At 56.5% G+C, this 16,321-nt stretch overlaps 1 protein-coding gene across 1 annotated transcript; it reads right to left on the reverse strand.

Moving 5' to 3' along the window:
- Positions 1-1,216: 1,216 nt before the first annotated feature.
- On the reverse strand, positions 1,217-16,018 carry COPE (COPI coat complex subunit epsilon). The gene is made up of 10 exons (XM_054578910.1): positions 15,860-16,018; positions 10,542-10,604; positions 10,216-10,316; positions 7,344-7,496; positions 6,119-6,172; positions 5,543-5,624; positions 4,289-4,444; positions 2,578-2,646; positions 1,536-1,610; positions 1,217-1,434 (listed from the first exon to the last, which is right to left on the reverse strand). The coding sequence occupies exons 1-10, from the start codon at positions 15,983-15,985 to the stop codon at positions 1,387-1,389; spliced, it is 927 nt and encodes a 308-aa protein (XP_054434885.1). The 5' UTR covers positions 15,986-16,018; the 3' UTR covers positions 1,217-1,386.
- Positions 16,019-16,321: the final 303 nt, after the last annotated feature.

Below are 16,321 nucleotides of genomic sequence, written 5' to 3' on the forward strand. Positions count from 1 at the left end.
CCTTCTCACAACCCATTTCTGTTCTCCCACCCAGCACTATCTGGTGTCCATGGCACTCATCAGTAACGGGAGAGGGCTCCTGCCCCCTGGCTGGGCCCAGCCCAGCCTCGAGTTGCATTCTGGCAGGGCGCAGACAGGAGGCCGCCAATGGATGGGTGTAGGGCAGGAATGGAAAATAGCTCCTGATGCTGGCAGTTGGGGACCAGGGCTCCCAGGCACCAGGGGACTGGAAAGGGGATGCTGAGGTCCTTGGGCTGGTGCCCCTTTCCTGCCCCACCTGAGAGACCTCTTCTCCCCCGACGGATGCCCCCGCCAGGAGAGTCCTCTGTACCTCTCCCCTGCTGAGCTCCCTAGGGGCCAGGGGCCAGCTCCACTGATGGGGGACCCTTGCTCCGTGTAGTCCTGGTGATGAGGGACTGAGAATCCAAGTGTCTTATTTCCTTCCTGGGAAGGACCCAGACACTGGTCCAGGGACAAAGGGCAAGAAGCCCTGTCCAGGGCATGGAGCCCAGTGTGGCCTCAGAGCTTCTGTATGGGCTGTTCCTGCTGCCTAGGATGCTCATCCCCCGGAACCTGGCCTGGCAGCAACTTTATTGTTTGGGCGGACATAGCTTGATGGTAACCTCATCCCAGAGGCCCCCTAACCCACCTACCCACTTCCCTCTGTTGTCCTGGTCTCCTTATCTCACAGGGCGATCACTATTTGTTTCTTTCTCCGGGCAGGGAGCTCACTGCTTTGGCCACTCCAGCACCCACAGCCCCAACCACAGTGGGTCACAGTGGGCTGATGACTCACTGCACAGCAGCAGCAAGGAACAGGGGCCTGGGGAGCAGCGGCCTGGTGGGGGCTGATGTCTACTTCCATGAGGACCCAGCACACTCCTTCCTTGCTCAGCCAAACTGAGGCTTCAGTGCTTCCGGTCCCTCACCACCTACAGACCACCTGGGGATCCTCGGTTTGAAGTCTGATTCCTGTCATGATGGCTGTGACCGCTCTGTGCCTCAGTTTCCCTGTATGCCAACTGGGCTTGAGGGACACGGCTGTGCCACCCTCAGCTCGGCAGCACAGGGCAGCTGCTTTGCGGGGTAAGGGAGTCTCTGCAGCTGCTGCTCGTGGATCCTGGTCTCCAGGATCCTGTGCCCAGGCCCCTCCTGTCCCAGCCTTGGCTCCCACACAGCCCCCTCACAGGATCTAGAGCGAACACGGACTGGGTGGAGATACCCGGAGTGGAGACATTTATTGACAGAAGAGGGCTGGCCCTCCAGCCCCTGCCTCTGGCCAGCCAAAGAGAGGGCGACAGGATGAATGAAGGCGAGTGCCCAGTGGGGAGGGAAGCAGGGCTGGGCCTCACCTTCCCACTGTGGAAACTGCATCTGGGGCCGGCCTCAGGCGCTGGGGGTATATTGCAGTACCAGCCGGTCAAAGTCGTTCTCCTTCGGCACGAAACGAGGGGCAGAAAGAAAGGGGAGCACATGTGAGTTGGAGCCTGAGTTCTGGTCCCTCCTTGGCAGGCCTGGCGGGGTCTGGGGCTCACCTTGGCCTGGTATTCCTTGATGAAGGGGTGGGACCTGTGGGCATCCTTCAGCTGGGACAGGTAGCGGTTTGTTACCTGTGGGGAAGATGAGGCTGGGTTAGCTAAAGACAGGGTACCCCCGTGGCTCTGACATACAGGGCAGGGATGGGGTGGGACGAGGGTCACCCAGCAGACTCCATGCCAGGAGCCCTGATCTCCCCACATGTCCTCCACTGCCCCAGCTGGAACAGAACCTGAGCTTGGCACGTAGATAGGATATGCGCCACGGGGTTCACAGTAGCGGGCAGGGCCCTGGGCCCACGAGAGGGTGGGAGGCCAGGAAGAGCGCAGGGCAAGTCAGGTGGGATGAGGCGGGAAAAGGAAATGGGTTTCAGGCACCCAGAGGCCTGCGACTGAAACCTGGGCCCAGAAGAACCTTTGCTGCCAGGCTTACCTTACCAGTCAGGCCCAGCTCTGACAGCGTGGGGCTGGGGTGTCTGTCTGGCTCTGTCTCCCTGAGACTAGGAGTCTGGGTCTCTTTCTGGACTGGGAGGGTCATCCTCTGTCCTGCACCGCCCTACCTGAGGCTACCGAGAGCCATTCTACAGGGGCCGAGAAACGACCCCTGGCTGGGCCCCTGGGTCACTCGCCCAAATGAGTGGTGCCCCAGCATCGTCCTCCCTCCCCACCCTCAGACAAGGTGGGATCACTCCTGGGCCCCCTTTCCATCCGGTTGCCTATCCTAAACCCTGAGGTGGCACAGGCTGGGGCCCGAGCCCAAATGCCCTCTGAGCTTCAGACCACTTGTCCAAAGGACCCATGGGAGCAGCTGACCTGTGGCCCTGGGAGAGCACCTTCAACTCCAACTTCCCAGGGCCCATCAGTGACGGCAACTGTACCTGCTCGTGGGGAATGAGTTTTTGCCCTGACCCCTGGCCAACCTTGAAGTCCAGATCTCGAGGCCCTGAGCTGCCGAGGCCACAGCAGAAACCTCCAACCACCCCAGGACGGCATCGTGAGGGCCAGACAACCCCCAGGCACCAGACTCGGCAAGAGAGCCTACCTCGGGAGGCTTGCCCAGGTGTTGGCACAGGACGATGAGGTTAACCAGCGTCTCCGGGTGGCCACTGTCCTGAAAACATGGAGACACCAGGGAAGAAGGGTCAGCACCTCCAGGCCCTGAACTTGACCTGCCTACCCCTATCTTGGGCAGGATGATGTCCCTCCCCCACTGCCCTGGGGTGGGTACATGACCTACACAAGGTCATACCCTCAGATGTGGGACAGGGTCAAGACTCCAAGATCCTGAGTGCTCCCCACACTGGCCAATCTGCAAGGCGGTGACCGCGGGGACATCCCTCCTGCCCTCCCACTACACCAGCTGCTTCCCCTCTGAGCTATTGACTCATTAGCTCAGACCAGGACAGAGTCCCCTTACCCGTCACAATTGGGGAAGGGCCTGTTTATCTCAAATCTCAAAGTAACAAAGCCGGGCCAAAGGCAGCCTCAACGCCAGCCTCAGGGCTGCCACAGCCCTGAAGTCTGAGACCACAAGTGGACCCCACCCGCCGGGCCTGTTCCCTGGAGGCCTTGGCAGGAAGCTGCTGGGAAATTACCAGAACCTCCAGGAGGGTGACATCACTCCACCCGCCCACGCTGGACTCTGAGACACAGAGAACCCTGGGAACCGGCTGGCCACTGCCTTGGCCAGGAATCTAAGCCAGAGCCCTCGGTGGCTGCAAGGCAGGGACATAGTGGGGAGCCCTGCTGAGGAAACTGAGGCAGAGACGTACCACCCAGGAGACACGGCCTCCACAGGCATGCTCCACCCTATGCGGCCCTTCTCTCGGAGACCCAGCTTCTCCTGCCAGCACACAGCATCCTGACAGGGTGAGGTAGCTCCACCGGTGCAGCCTAAGGACACCACCCCATAGAACCACTGGACTAACACCCTTTTGGCCTGTTCCCACTCCGCAAACAATATTCTGATAATTTAGTCCCTTGCAGAGAGGAACAGGGAGAAAGACTCCTACTGCTGTCAGTTTCTCATTATATTAAAAGATGTTTTCCCAAAATGGAAAAGACTTTTGATAACTTTTCTGGTTATAAAAATACAGTGAAGCCCTGGCTAGTGAGGCTCAGTGGACTGAGTGCCGGCTTGCAAACCAAAGGGTTGCCGGTTCAATTCCCAGTCAGGGCACATGCCTGGGTTGTAGGCTAGGTCTCCAGTACGGGGTGTGCAAGAGGCACCCACACATTGATGTTTCCTTCTCTTTCTCCCTCCCTTCCCCTTTCTCTAAAAATAAATTAAGTCTTTTAAAAAAAATAAATAAAAATATAGTGAAAGACCTCAGAGATTGGTAGGAAGAAGGGAACAGCCACTCCAGAGGATGACGTTCTTGGTCTTTTTTTTTTTTTTTGGTCCTTCTTCTCGACAGGATCCAGTCACAGCTCCTGACTGCAGCCCGCTCTCCCCTCCCTCACAGTGAACAGCGGGTATCTCTTCCAAATACAGGCCCAGGTGGGGCGTCACATTGAGGCCCCGAGACCAGGCAGCCAAGGGAACAGCGAGGAAGGGCTGAGGCACGCATGCCGGCTCAGCTCAGGCCGACTCAGGCCCTAGCTGACGAGGTCCTCCCATTTCCAGGAGAAGCTGGAATCAGGATTTTTGTTTGAATCACAATTTTTAGCTGATTTGGCATTAAAATCCCCACGTGGCCGTGTCACCTGCCATCCTCCCCGGGAGCCCTGGGGCGTGGGCTGGGCTGCCCTACCTTGTCCAGTGCCTCCTGCAGCACCCCCTCAGCGGCCTCCCAGCGGCCCTGGGCCATGTGACAGGCCGCCTGTCCATTGAGCAGCAGCAGGGTGGGCAAGCACTTGTCGGCCATCTCCTGGAAGATGTAGTAGGCGTCCTGCAGCTTCTCACCACCCTGTGGGGACAGTTCTGACATCACAGCTTTGTCGCCCTGCTGCCAGCCCTACCCCAGCCTGTTCCCACAGAGAGCGGAGCAATTCCAGCACCTGGCCAGCCCACGGCAGGCACGCCTTAGACACTCCCCTGTGCAGGGACCCCCACACCGCCTGCGCTCTGCCGACGGGGCCACAGCAGCACGCAGCCACCTCACACCTGGCTCCCCGAGCCCTCAGTTCACAGACTTGAAGCTGAAGCTCCCAAAGGGAGAAGGAACCCATGGGCGTTCAGGCTGAGGTCAAGTGGAGACCACTGGGTCACATGGGTTGTCAAGGGTGGCCTCTTCTCTGTAGCCCTGCCCCTGCCCAGCATGTTCTGAGTTCTGTCCTCCTGCTAAAGATGCGGGGTCACACTTGCAAGGGAGTCCGAGACCAAGATGTGCTTGTAAAAATGGATAAGCCTAGCAGAGGGAGTCATCAGGGGTTTGTCCCACGAAACCGAACACATACTGGCAACCAGCCTGGGTAAGGCCTCAACCCCCCAGGGCAGTTGTAGACACGCAGATGGGGAGCACATTTTAAAAGGCTCACACAAAAGAGCAACTCAGAGAATGGACGCCAAGTGCCAAAAACCAGAAAAGGGGCTGTTGCCAGGCGATGGGGGAGGAGGTGCCCAGGCATGCGGGGGGAAGGCGCCAGGGGGACGGTGGCAGTCGCCCCGCGCTGGGAGCCCACAGCGCAAGCTGCGCAGCATCCAGTCGGTGTCAGGCCCTGGAGGAGGGGGCATATCTCCGGGGAGACATGTGGGTAGATGCACCCCAAGACTGGCTGGAGCCCCCAGCCAGACTGTTCACTCTAACTCTGGCCAAGCCACTCAGCTGGAGAAGCCTGGAATGGGGTTAAGGCTGAGTGCAGCGAGAAACATGACAGGGATGGCCTGGGGTGGGGGTTCCTCTGGGGGATGGGTCTCCGGCACCAAATAAGCAGTGATCTAGTGCCTCCATGGAGCCCCACACCTGTACTCCCCCAACGGGAGCAGCAGCTCCAGATTCAAGGGGCCCCCTCCTAGCACTTGATGTTCTGCAGAGCCTGCCCCCCACGCATGGCCAAAGGCTCACCACAGCTAGGTTGACCCAGGCAGTGGCCAGCTGGGTGAGCGTGGCATCCTCATCTTGGTCCTGCATTTTCTTTAGCTCCTTCCTAGGGGTGGAGGAAAGAGGTGGGGGAGAGTCAGGTGGTTTGGCTGCTGTCCCCTTCCACCGCCCTGTTCCTCGCTCATGGGGCGCACACACGTGCTGGTGCACGGGCTCTGGCGCAGCCACCTCCCACCTTCGGCTCAGACATACTGCCCAACCACACTTGTAAAGCCCACCCCAACCCTGCCACACCACCTGCATCACAGAGGGAAACCAAGGCACAGACAGTGCCACCCCCATCCCTGCAAGGAAAGGCAGGTAAGGATGGTGTGTCACCCAATGGACTAGAATCAAGTAACTGGAGAAACGATCATGTCACCATGTTCTGGGCCTCGGGGAGCGTTCTGGGACAGTCCTCATGCTGAATGCCCCCTTGAGGGCAGAGGCCTGGTTTCTGGAGAACATGGGGTCCTGACCTGGCCTCGTCACTATTCAGACAACCCTGATGCAGACCCCAGGCCAGCAGCACTAGGTGCGTACAGCTAGAGAGGGACTTACCTGGCAAGGTCCAGGCGGTCTAGCTTCAGCAGGATCTGCACTGTCATGGCCATGCTGTGGGACAGGGCAGACAGTCAATGGGCACCCTCCCACTCTACTCCCACCAAGGCTGATTTCATGTGGGTACCACCTTCCAGAACATTCCTAAGAGTGCCTGGGCCACCAGCCCTGCCTTGCAGAGGGGGACACTGAGGCTGACCGTCAGCCCAGGAGAACTGGTTTCAAACCCAGGCATGGCCCACTAGGCCCAGCCCCCATCTACCTTCCAGGGCCCTGGCTCTCGCATCTCACCGCTGACCACACCTGGGCTGGGAGCTCCCGCGGGGTCCCAGGGGTCCAGAGTCCAGGCCCATGGGCACCCTCTCCAGGCTGAGCACCGCATCTGTGCCCCATCACAGCCACTTCCCAAATTCAGCCACAGCAGCAATGCTGCGTGGGGGCAGGTGATCACCCCTTCGACTCCCACACCCACTGCCTCCCTTTCAGCCCTAGATAGCAGTCACTGCCCACTGCTTCTGTGGCCGCTCATATCCAAGTCTTCTGGCCGGAACGGGACCCAGCACCCAGAGCAGCCCTTGTAGAAGCCTGAGAAACACTCACGGAGTCCACTGCCTTGTTGGCCCTGCACCACACCTGTTTCTAAGCTGCTGCAAACCCCTTTCCGAACTGAGGCGGGACGTAAACAGGTATGTAACAAATGTGTGGTGACCAACGAGCCGAGCGAAGGCAGGCACCAAGAGCTCGCTGGAGAGGGCAGTTCCAACCTCTGAGGCCAGAGTTCTGGACACAGCACCCTGGAGGCAGTGCAGGCTCAGAGTGGCCTAAACAAGGGTCATCCTCAGGGAAGGGCCTTGCGGGGGGCGGGGGAGCCAGGGAGCTCGTGGAACAGCCAGGGCCAGAACACAAAGGGGGTGTGTGCAGAAACCATGGGCAGAGACAAAGGTACTTTCTGCTCTGCCCTCAGAACAGGGTTTTCAGCCCTGGGCACCGTGTCCTTGGAACAGTGGCCCAGCTGTGCAGAAAGGAGTGTCTATGGACCAAGAACTGGAGCTGCAGCCTGAGCGGCCAGCCTGAACCCTGCGGATCTCTCAAAGCAGCCTCCACCTCACCATTCCCATGACAACAGACAAAGAGGCCCTGAGCAGCCCAGAGAGTGGAAGGGCCACTCACCCCTCCAGGCCGTCCCTGCTCCAGGCTGTTGCCCCGGAACAGGGTATGCACTCACCACTCCAGGCTGTCCCCCTGGTGCAGTGCACGCAGGGCAGCGTCTGGGTTCTGGTCGTGGAAGTAGATGGAGGCAGCCATCAGCAGGAAGGTGGTGTTGGTCACGTCCACACTCCTGCTCATCTCTCGGTCTAGCTCAGCGATAATTGTGTCCCTGTTCAGACAAGGCATTTAGGGCCCACAGCAGGAAGTGGTGCCCTCTCTGTAGGAACAGACACCCCCAAAGAGAGTGAGGTAGGCCCCCAGTGGTGACGAGCTGCCAGAGGGCAGAACAGGACCAGCTGTCTCTGTTTAGCACCACTGCATGCCAGCCTCGCCACCTTCCCGCGAGGCACTTCTCAGTCAGGGAAACCAAGGCTGGGCACTCCAGGCCTCATGGGGGAGATCCGGTGCAAGAGAGGCCACGCCCACCAGGCAGCACGAATGACAGCCCAGACCTAGGGTCCCCTGGACCGCAGAGCTGGCAGGCTGCTGTGTCCACTCTGCCCTTGACATGGAGGGACAGGCTGACCTGTGCGGGGACAGGAGGCTGCACAGATGAATCTCACGCTAGTGATGTTGCTGCATTCCTGAAGAAGCCTGTGTCCTGGCCCAGCCTGCCAGGTGGGTGACATGCTGGGCTGGGGGCCAAGGGCTGGCCGCCCAGCTGGAATCAGGGCAATCAGGGCTGGGGCAAGGATCAGCCAGACAGCCTGGAGCCCCAGGGGGCCTGAGCCATGCTCTGCTTAACTGGAAAATGGAGCTGAAACCCCATGTGTTAAAGGCCTGTTGAGCAGTTGAAGAGAGAATTGAGGTGAGGGTCCAGTTTGCATCACCGCTACTATTCATCTACACATGCCTATCTGCTATACAGGTGCTGGGGTGCTACTGGCCAAGTGCCTGTGTTTGAGGGCCCTAGAGGAGAGAGACAGATCTGTCACTGTCTCTGCACCCACCAAGGAAGTGCCTGAAGGACAAATGACTTCACACAGGAGCCTGTTTCCTGCTCTGCACACTGGGCTCGTGTACAGGGTCACTTGGGGTTGGTGCAAGGAGCCCGAGCCACCTCCCGAAGTCTCCTGCCTGGTTCCCGGCACACAGGGTGTGGCCGTGCTGCCTACTGCTGTCATTGCCATACTAGTGTCATCTGTTGTTCCTGTCATGTACTGTAGCTATCCTCCTGGCCTCCGCTGTCTGCTTGCTGGCTGTCTGCAAGGGACAGCAGTGTGTGCTGTTGGGATGGATGCACCACACACCACTCTGCTTTCCTGAGCACTCATCCCATGCCCCACACTACCTGTGGGTTCTCTTCTATAATGATCAAAGCAGCCACCGCTCCTGGAGGGTCCCTGGAGTTACCTCCCTTTCCATATGAGAACAGCGCTTGTCACCGTGGCTAACGAAGTATAGAACAAGAGAAACGATAGCCTCAGGAGGCCCCTTGTCTTGGTTCTTGGAGCTGCTGACACAAAGCACCATGAACTGGAGAGTCAAACAGGACTTTACCCTCTCACAGGTCTGGAGTCTCAGAAGTCTGAGATCAAGGTGTGGGCAGAGCTGGCTCCTTCCAGGGGCTCTAACAGAGTCTGTCTCAGGCCTCTCTCCTGGTGCTGGTGTCTGCAGCAGTGCTTGATGTGCGTCGGCTTCACCCTAATCTCTGCTTCTGTCTTCCCACCTCCTCTTTTGTCTCTTACGAGAATACCAGTTACTGGACTTACGGTGCATCCTATAGGCAGGATGATCTCAAGGTACTTAACTACTCACATCTGCGAACACCCCATTTCCAGTGAGGTCACATTCAGTTCCTGGGTGCTAGGACATGGACATGTCTCCTGGGAGGGGGGTACACTCAGCTGCCACTAGTCATGAGCAAACGCCCTGAGCCTTGGGCTTCACAGGGGAAGGAGCCCAATCACAGGAGGTGGTGTCAGGGCCAAGACATTGGGGGTGGGGGGCGGTCACAGCAATAGTCTCACCCACAGCTGCAGCTCCCCAAGAGGGAAGCACGGTGTCACCAAGGTCAGGACCACACCCTGGTCTAGGAAGCTCCAGAGGGCAAAGACTGGGGAAAGCCCCTCTGTAAGGCATCAGATGCCATTGTGACAGGGCAGGGTGGGGGTGGATTCCTGTAGCTACGACAGGATGGGGGTGGGGGTGGATACTGCCCGCAGAGCAGAGCGCAACAGCTCCCCGCTGTGGGCCGAGGCGCCTGCGGGATGTGTGAATGCGCCATGCACAGGTAAAGCAGGATCACCTGACTCCAACCCACAGCCAAGAGGTGTGAGCTCACATGCACCTAGGTGAGCATCCTGCAGCCAGAGAATAGCCTGTGAAAATGTGAGACAGGAACCACCCGAGGCCAGCACGCTGCGTGGCCAAGCACTGGTGGGTCTAGGTCTGTAGAGTTCCGCCCTGGCCCTAGTGTGGGCAGGCGAGGCACACCATGGGCCACAGCGGGGCATGGGACTTTTGGGTCCTCACAGCCCCTCCCCCCAACCTCTCCTGGCCATTGCCCTTAGGAGTTTGACAATTGCTGGTGTGCAGTCTGGGGCCGGGGGAACCCACAGCTTAGGGTGAGGTTTGGTGTAAACCCATCTGCACTCCACCTGGCTCCCCTCTTGGAGAGAGAGGCAGGAGGTGGTACAGCGACCTCCCCTGTCATGCCGAAGGTCCCTGCCCTGCATGTCTGGGAGAGGCCCCTTCTGCAATGCCCAGGGGCTGTGCATTCAGGCAGCCCCCCAGAATCCCTGAGAGCATCTATGCACATGTCCTGTCTCTCATCCCCCAGACCCCTTTGAAGCACAATCCATCACTGCTCCCACTGTGCAGGTGGGAGAAACCAAAGCACAGGGAGGTGAGGGAACAAGGAAGAGGGACCACTCCCTAACCCTCACCTCTGGCTGTCATTGGCCAGGTACTCTGCAAACATGCGCACAGCCTGGAGCTCAGGGGCCGAGGAAGGCTTGATCTCATCCAGGACCACACCGTACTTCCTCTGTGAAGAGACAAGCATGCTGTCAGCTCCACCCGCCCTCACCTGCCATAAGGGTTCTACGTCCTGAGCTCCTGGAACACTGAGGGCTTCTCGGGACTCCGGCATCACTCCAGTGAGGCTGCAACACCGGAAGCCGGCACCGACCACCCCCAGGTACCTCTCATCCTTCCAGTTGCCCCTTCCTCTCCCATCCCAAGGATGTTGGCGGTCACAGCCCGTGCTCACCTGTGCGAGGTATGCTCTGTATAGGAAGACATCCCTTTCCACATCTCTCTCCGGACTTGACAGCTGTGGAAACAGAGGCAGGTCAGGATGCAGAGGGCCATGTGCTGGACAGGCCCTCCAAGGCCAGCACTGGACAGCTTCCCTGGTGGCGTCCAGGCCCTGGCTCTCAGCTTCCTGAAAACTTGGGCAGCAGGAGTGACTTTCACTGAGGACACACAGCATGGCGGGCATCTGATTTTGTCCCATCCTGACATCACCTGGAACGGAGGCTCAATTGTCAACCATTTGTCCAGGTGAGGAACTGGCCATTGAAAGTGTCACAACTGCTCCAGCCACAGGACAAGGGGACAGGTGATGCCAGAGCACAGATGAGACCAAGGTGGAGATGTACAGAAGACTTTACTTTCTGCGACAAATAGTTCCATGTAGCTTGCTCTTCTTCTGCTTTTGTTTCAAAACACTCTCCGAACAGGACACACAGAAGAGACGAAAGTTTGCCTCACTCAGAGGACCTTTTTGGGAGCTCAACTCTGCTGTCCCAGCACAGTGACGTCTGGGTCTACCCTGGGCCAGGTGAGACCTCGGGTCCTCCCTGTACTTGGGGACAAGGTCCACAGGCTGCACCCCCTTGGCTCAGCCATTGCCCAGAGCTGAGGAGCAGAGATGAGGTGACCGCACACAGCATTCACTGTGGGACTGTGAGGGAGGTTCCAGCAGGGTGCAGGCAGAAGAGGGACCTTCCCTTGGGAGACAGTTTTGGGACCCCAGCATACTGGCCAACTTCCCGGAGGCCCTTTGGCACCTGGGATGGGTGGGCACAGAGCAGCTCAGCCCACAGGGCGTGGCAGCACTGGGACATGCACCTGGGGAGCTGGGAGAGAAAAGTGAGATGGCAAGGGGGCCCGGCCACCTTGGGGTGGCATCTACAAAAGCCTCACAGATGGCCTGTACAGCTGCTAAAGCACAGCAACCAAGGGTCTGCAGTTCCACAGGTGGGGATACACCAGGACTGCCCTCTCCCAGAGCGAGACCCGGATTCCTTGTCACCATGCCTTCCCCCACCCAGCCTGAGGGATAGGGGTGAGGAGGGTGAGTATGGTGAGCGTGTCCTCCTCCCAGGCCAAGGGAGAGTACAAACAAGAAGCTGGTTCTTGGCCCCAGCCTGACTCAGCCCAACTTCACCGCAGAGTCCCAGTGGCTATCTCTGGCCTTGGTGACCAGGCTGGGGATCTGGCCATGATTTGGAACACAATGTCTGCTAAATAAATGACTTTCAAGTGACCCTCAGAGGTGGACAGTGGTGAGGACAATCCATCTGGGTGGCCCCACATCACCCTCAGTAAAAAAACCAATATGCTGGCTCTTGGGAATCTTCAAAGCAAGGACACAGTGGGGGACTCTGAGGGGGACCTAGGTCCCAGAGGTGGCTCTGAGCCTCAACTGCCCTATCCGTAAAACAGGCACCACTACCACCGACACTGCAGGACTGCCAAGGCCTCACCTAAAAGCTACACGTGAATGCTCAGGACCCTCTCAATCAGCCAAGGGGAGGAGAGCTTCTGGGAGGTATAAGGACAAGGACAGATGTATAGACCAGGGGCACTCGAGGGACCCTGATACTTGCCACCAGGTGAGCTCTCAGGTCCCCAGTACTGACAGCTTGTCAGAATCGCCTGGGAGCTCAGAAACCAACACTCCCAACACAGGGGGCCCGTGCTTACCCGCGCTGCCTGACACCAGGGCGGTCCCCTTGGCCCCAGGCGGTACGCAGGTGCAGCCAAGCCTAAGAGCAAGGAGTGCTGTCTGGAGAGGCTAGTGATGGAGTGGGGGTGGGGGTTTGCATCCCCTCCCCCTACTGTCCGTGTAGCCATCAGAGTCGCCCAACCATACTAGATGGTCAGCTCCTCTGAGGCTTCCTTCTGTTTCGTGCCCAATACCTGGGTGCTGCCTGCCATCTTGTGGGCACTTGAGAAATGTCTGACAAACGGACGTGATGGTAACATAGTGTTGGGACACATCAGTGTTCCACTTGGGCCACCTCAGGTCATGCCTGTCTGAGGTTGCTGAGGCCACTGTACCAAACTACCACAAACTGATGGCTTAATACAATAGAAACCTCTCTCTCACAGTTCTGGAGGCCCGAAGTCCGGGGTCAAGGTGCCAGCAGGGTTGCTCTCCCTTCTAAAGCTCTAGAGAATCCTTTGCCTTGTCCAGCTTCTGGTGGCTCCGGGTGTTCCTTGGTTGATGGCTGTATCACCACAGCCTCTGCCTCCCTCGAATCTCTCTTTGCCTTTCTCTTAGAAAAACATCAGTCATTCAACTTAGGGCCTTCTTAAATCTATAGAGATCCTCCATTGATTTACAACTGGCCCTAGCTGTTTAGCTCAGTTGGTTAGAGCATTGTCCTGATACACCAAGGTTGTGGGTTCAGTCCCAGTCACGGCACACACAAGAGTCAATCAATGAATGTGTAAGTTAGTGGAACAACAAATTGATGTTTCTTTCTCTCTCCCTTCTCCTCTCTCTAAAATCAATAAATTAAAAAATAAAAATAAAAAGAATTACATTGTGAAGACCCTTTTTCCAAATAAGTCACATTAATAGGTTCCAAGTGAACATATTTTTGGGATAGCATTCAATGCAGTACAGGCTGCCTAAGAGGCTTAAGGTCCTCCATGGACCAGAACTGAATGACCTCAGATGGCTCAGCGGGGACAGTGCTCCCATTCTCTGGATGCCTCAGGGATAACATCTTACCATGTCCATGGCTCAGAAGCTGGGTTGTGTGTGCTTCCAGCCAGTGACCACTGGTAGGACTTCCTTTGTTTTCAGTCACTTCCTACATACGGCAGGTCACAGTGGTTCTTTCAGCAGCAATGTAAAATTTGCGTATCATGCTGCAAGAAGACTCAAGGAATGCATTGCTATGATGTAAGGAGCACAGACACATGGTAGAAGCCAAAAGGTAAACATAAAGGGAATGCTGAATCTCACAGTGACCCTATTGAGGCAGGTGTCATTGTTCCCAGTTGACAGGAGGGGAAACTGAGGCTCAGAGAAGTGCAGCGGCTCAGCCCTGGTTGCAGAGACAACATAGCAGAGCTGGAACTGAGCCCAGGTCTATCTCAATCTTCTCCGTCTACACTACCCCCACAAGGAGGCACGTACAATTCTGGGGGTGGGCCAAATAAGGTTCCCCAGAGATGCTGACGCCAGTCCCTGGGACATGTGAACAGCTTACATCACATCGCAAGAGACTTCGCAGATGTGATTAAGGTTATGGACCCTAAAATGGGGAGAGTGTGCTGGTTATCAGGGAGGGCCCAGTCTAATCACAGAAGACTTAAAGTGGAGACTAGGCAGAAGGAATGGAGCAGAAGGGGAAATCCGAGAGACTTCAACTGTGAGAACCCCATGGCTGGTTCTAAGATGGGGGTGTTGGGGGAACACATTCAAGGTTGAGGATCGGAGTCAAGCTTCTAGGAGCTAAGAGTGGCCCCAGGCAGAGGGCCCACGGTCTGAAGGACTTTGGGAGCAGATTCTTCCCTAGAACCTCCAGAAAAGACACAGCCTGGCTGACACCTTGAAATTAACATGGTGAGAGCCGTATTGGACTTTGGACCTACAGGAACTGTGAGAAATAATAAATTAGTGTTGTCTCAAGCCGTGTGTTGTAAGTTGTTGTCAAGGTAACCATATAAAATTAATACAATTGTGCAAATATTATGTCAACAAATCCTAACAGTTTCCTGAAGTCTGTCTGAGGTTTTATCTCCATTGTATAGAAGCTCAGAAACATCGGGTTCGTTGCCAAAGGTGAGAACCATGGAAAGTAAGCCTTCCCTACTTCAGAGTCCAAATTCCTCCCAATCATCTGGCTGCCTCTGTGACAACATCGGCCACTCCCTTCTTTGGTGCCCTGATGGCACCACACACCTTTGGAATAAAATCCAAAACCCTGCTGTGGCCCCAAGGCCCGGCCCCTCACCCTGCCCACCTCATTCTCCTTCTCCCCCTTGACACCTCTCCGACTTCTGCAGCACCAGCCTCTTATGCCTTGACGAACCTGAGCTCACACCTGCCTCAGCACCTTTGTAGCAACTTATGGGATTAGATGTTTCTCAAGGTTCAGTCTCAGGTTCAAATGACAATCAGAAAGGTAAGGCCTGGCCCTGGCTGGTGTGGCTCAGTGGATAGAATGCCAGCCTGTGAACCAAAAGGTCGCCGGTTTGGTTCCCTGTCAGGGCACGTGCTTGGGTTGAGGGCCAGACCCCCCCGGGGGGGGGGGCATGCGAGAGGCAATTGACTGATGTTTCTCTCCCTCCCTTCCCCTTGTCTGAAAATAAGTAAATAAAATCTTTAAAAAAACAAAAAACAAAAAAGAGAGCGATATGGTCTGACTGGACCACCTCCATGTAAAGCCACTCCTCCTTCAATTTCAGACTAAATACTTTTTATCTTCCCTTGCCTATACATAGTATTCAAGTTATAAATACTATTCACTGGTTCCTTTGTATACTCTTTTTGTAACACTAGGCTGTCATGCACCCTGCTCTTAAAAATTCTCCAATGGTTCACTCAAAGTGACAGTGCCCATGTCCAAAGGTCCTGCTAACAGCCCTTGTTTTCCCCTCTCTTGTCATCAGCTCAATGACTGGGCCCTGCCTGAAGATTTATTTTCTAGCTCTCAAACCGCCACGCTCACTCCCACCAGTCTCCATCACACCACAGCCTCACTTGTTTATTTACTCATTTATTGTCTGTCGCCCTTGCAAGGCTGAGATTCCCAAAAGACAGCTGAGAGCTGAGTCCATTTTGTTACTGTTTTGAGCCCAGCACGAACACACTGCCTGACCCACAGAGATGCTCACTGAGAAATGAATGAATGAGCCAGTCTGGGAGTAATAACCGGGCTAGTGGGCCAGGTAACCTCGGGGAAGTCATTTCTCTCTTGAACGTCGGTATTCTCATCTGTAAAATGACGACAAAAAGTTCCTACCTCACAAGTATTGAGGGTATGTGGCCAGTGTGGGCGCCCAACGAATGAGAATTATTACCGTTCTTGTTTACTATAGGGACATAAACCCTTTTACTTAAAAGCCTTCCTGGCTGCAGAGCGAGCGCTCTGAGAAGTAAAAACTGCCACTGCTCTGGCTTTTGTCTTGGAACGAAGATTAACCCTCACTCCCTCTGAAGAGCAGCGTGGGGGGTGGAAATGCCACCAGAAGAAAAATTTTTTAAAACAGAGCGCGACCCCCGGCCACCACGAAGCGGCCTCTGCCTCCGTCCCCAATGTCCCCACCCTGGAACTACCGCACCTTAACCCGCTGCGCCTCGTTGATACACTGCTGGTAGCTGCCGATGTAGAAGGCGTTCTTCACATCGAATAGCTCGTCCACCTCCCCAGAACCACCGGAGGCCGGACCGGGGGCCGGAGGCGCCATGTCGCTTTGGTCCCAACCACTCCTCTTCCTGAGGGACACGTCGGCCGGAAGCAGGGAGCCACCACAGGCACGCCGGGAAGTGTAGTTTACTGCTCAGGCTCGAAGATGAGCCAATGGAAGACTCCTAATCGAGAGTAAAGGGCGGGAGACACAAGTGCGTGTCGCAGGGCATTCCGGGAATTGTAGTTTGATTTTATTGTGCTAGCCAATGGAATTCAGGAAAACATGGTAGGGGGATGGGCGAGGCTGGGAACGGCGAGATTTTAAAAGGGTGGGGCCACGCAGGAGTCGGATCCAATCAAAGGTAAATTTTTAAAGACGTCATTGGTACACGCC

This window comes from Pteronotus mesoamericanus, unplaced genomic scaffold (assembly GCF_021234165.1).
Source record: "Pteronotus mesoamericanus isolate MK-2021 breed Mesoamerican mustached bat unplaced genomic scaffold, CSHL_Meso_final contig_502, whole genome shotgun sequence".
NCBI classification, from domain to species: domain Eukaryota; kingdom Metazoa; phylum Chordata; class Mammalia; order Chiroptera; family Mormoopidae; genus Pteronotus; species Pteronotus mesoamericanus.